The sequence below is a fragment of the Sinocyclocheilus anshuiensis genome, unplaced genomic scaffold, assembly GCF_001515605.1.
Source record: "Sinocyclocheilus anshuiensis isolate Anshui unplaced genomic scaffold, SAMN03320099.WGS_v1.1 scaffold465, whole genome shotgun sequence".
Taxonomy (NCBI): Eukaryota; Metazoa; Chordata; class Actinopteri; order Cypriniformes; family Cyprinidae; genus Sinocyclocheilus; species Sinocyclocheilus anshuiensis.
The window spans coordinates 1,558,880-1,560,836 of NW_015539898.1; the positions used below are offsets into that span (position 1 = coordinate 1,558,880).

The 1,957-nt window shown below is 37.6% G+C and overlaps 1 protein-coding gene across 1 annotated transcript in view; it reads right to left on the reverse strand.

The window, feature by feature from the left end:
- Positions 1-901: 901 nt before the first annotated feature.
- The window catches only part of LOC107685974 (ADP-ribosylation factor-like protein 8B), an 8,503-nt gene continuing 7,447 nt past the window's right edge, over positions 902-1,957 (reverse strand). Inside the window, exon 7 of the mRNA XM_016482755.1 lies at positions 902-1,430. Within this exon, the coding sequence (XP_016338241.1) occupies positions 1,381-1,430 (50 nt within the window). The 3' untranslated portion in view covers positions 902-1,380. The remainder of the gene's footprint in view (positions 1,431-1,957) is intronic.

Below are 1,957 nucleotides of genomic sequence, written 5' to 3' on the forward strand. Positions count from 1 at the left end.
CTTAATGCACACTAATTCATGTAAATGCCAAGATGTCCCTCAGCTGTACAGGATCCTGTTAGAATTGAGATGTTTTATGCTCAAGGCTACTGTATGTGTAGCATGTCCATGAGCTGTGGGTCATGAATATTAATCATCTGGGCTTTGTTATTGTAATGAGACTCAAATAGGAAAAGATTTAGACGGAGTCATGATGATGATCTGAAACATGGGGAGACGCATTCTAAAATCATCTTGACTCATGAATATTAATCATGGGAGCATCAGCTAGTAGAACCTAATAAATGTCTAGTCATCCAGCTAGTCAACCGGCTACAATTCAACTCTGAAACCAAGCAAATATAAAATTTGATTATTTCACTAATAGATTGGGGGAACAGTTGCTCCACACATAGATTCAATGAAAAACATCAGCTGAACGTACACTACCGTTCAAAAGTTTGGGACGGTAAGATTTCTTGATGTTTTTGAAAGTCTCTCATGCTCACCAAAGCTGTATTTATGTGATCAAAAATACATTAAAAACAGTTATATTGTGAAATATTATTACAATTTTAAACAACTGTTTTCTATTTGAATATATCTTAAAATGCAATTTATTTCTGTGATGCAAAGCTGAATTTTCAGCATCATTACTCCAGTCTTGAGCGTCACGTGATGCTTCAGAAATCATTCTAATATACTGATTTGCTGCTAAAAGAAAGATATCTTATTATTATCAATGTTGTGTAATATTTTTGTGGAAAACGTGATACATTCTTTGATGGACAAAGAGTTCAACAGCATTTATGTGAAATAGAAATCTTTTGTAACATTATAAAAATCTGTTACTTTTGATCAATTTAATGCATCCTTGTTGAACAGAAGCATTAATTAAAAAGAAACCTTACTGACTCAAACTTTTGAAAAATAGTGTACATTTATAATGTATTGAAGCCCTCAATACACAATACTAGCAACTCAAAAGTTCATTCAAACCACTCTTTTGGTAAAATGCTTTCCCACAATAAATTATACAAAATAATACCAAAAATCAGACCAAAAGAAAACCACAAACTATAACACAATCTTATTTCACAGGATAAAGAGACTAACCCCGAAACTGATTTAACGCACATCACTTTGTAAATGGTCAAAACAAGATGTTTAGCTTAAAAAAAAAAAAAAGCGATTATGATTTGAGTGGCGTCTGAGGCCCACTGGTGAAGATGCTTTACTGACAGTCTGTGTGTAATAGAGAATGAATGAGACGGGCAGCAACTGGACAGACAGATGCGGCTGAGAGGGACTGAGTCACTGGTCACAGGAAGAGCGCTGGGCTGAGCTGGGAGCTGGAACGAGGGCAGGATTGGACTCACAGGTATAGGACGGGGTCTGTTCTCAACTTCTCCGAGACTTTGAATGCTGGATCAACCACTGCAATGTGATATCTGCAGGAAGGAAGGGATGAACAATTGTGTTTTTAGAATATCTTTTGATTGACTTCAAAACTTCTCCCAAACTGAAGTATTCATATGTTGATTTCCAGCAGATTGTAAACACTGACTCTGTGGCAGCAATTCAAAAGTACCAAATGTTGCAGGCAAAAAATGCATTATAACTAGGGACGCACCGATACTGGTATCGGTATCGGGCCCCATACTGAGCTCCTGTACTCGTACTCGTTAAAATGCCCCGATACCAAACGCCGATACCACACAGCATGTGATAAGTGCCATATTCAGACAAAGAAACACCGACAACAGACAGCAGAATGGAGTTATTAGAGATTAAAGATGTCTACGAAGTAGATGTATGCAATGAATATAAAACATTCAGTATTAATGCCTGTATAGCTGATGTGCGCGAGCTGGTAAGCAAATCACGCTGAGTGGATTGAGCGTGCAGCGGCGCAGATGCGCGAGCTTGTCGAGTGAATATCCCTTTCTCACAGACATCAATGGAAAGTTTGTAGTTC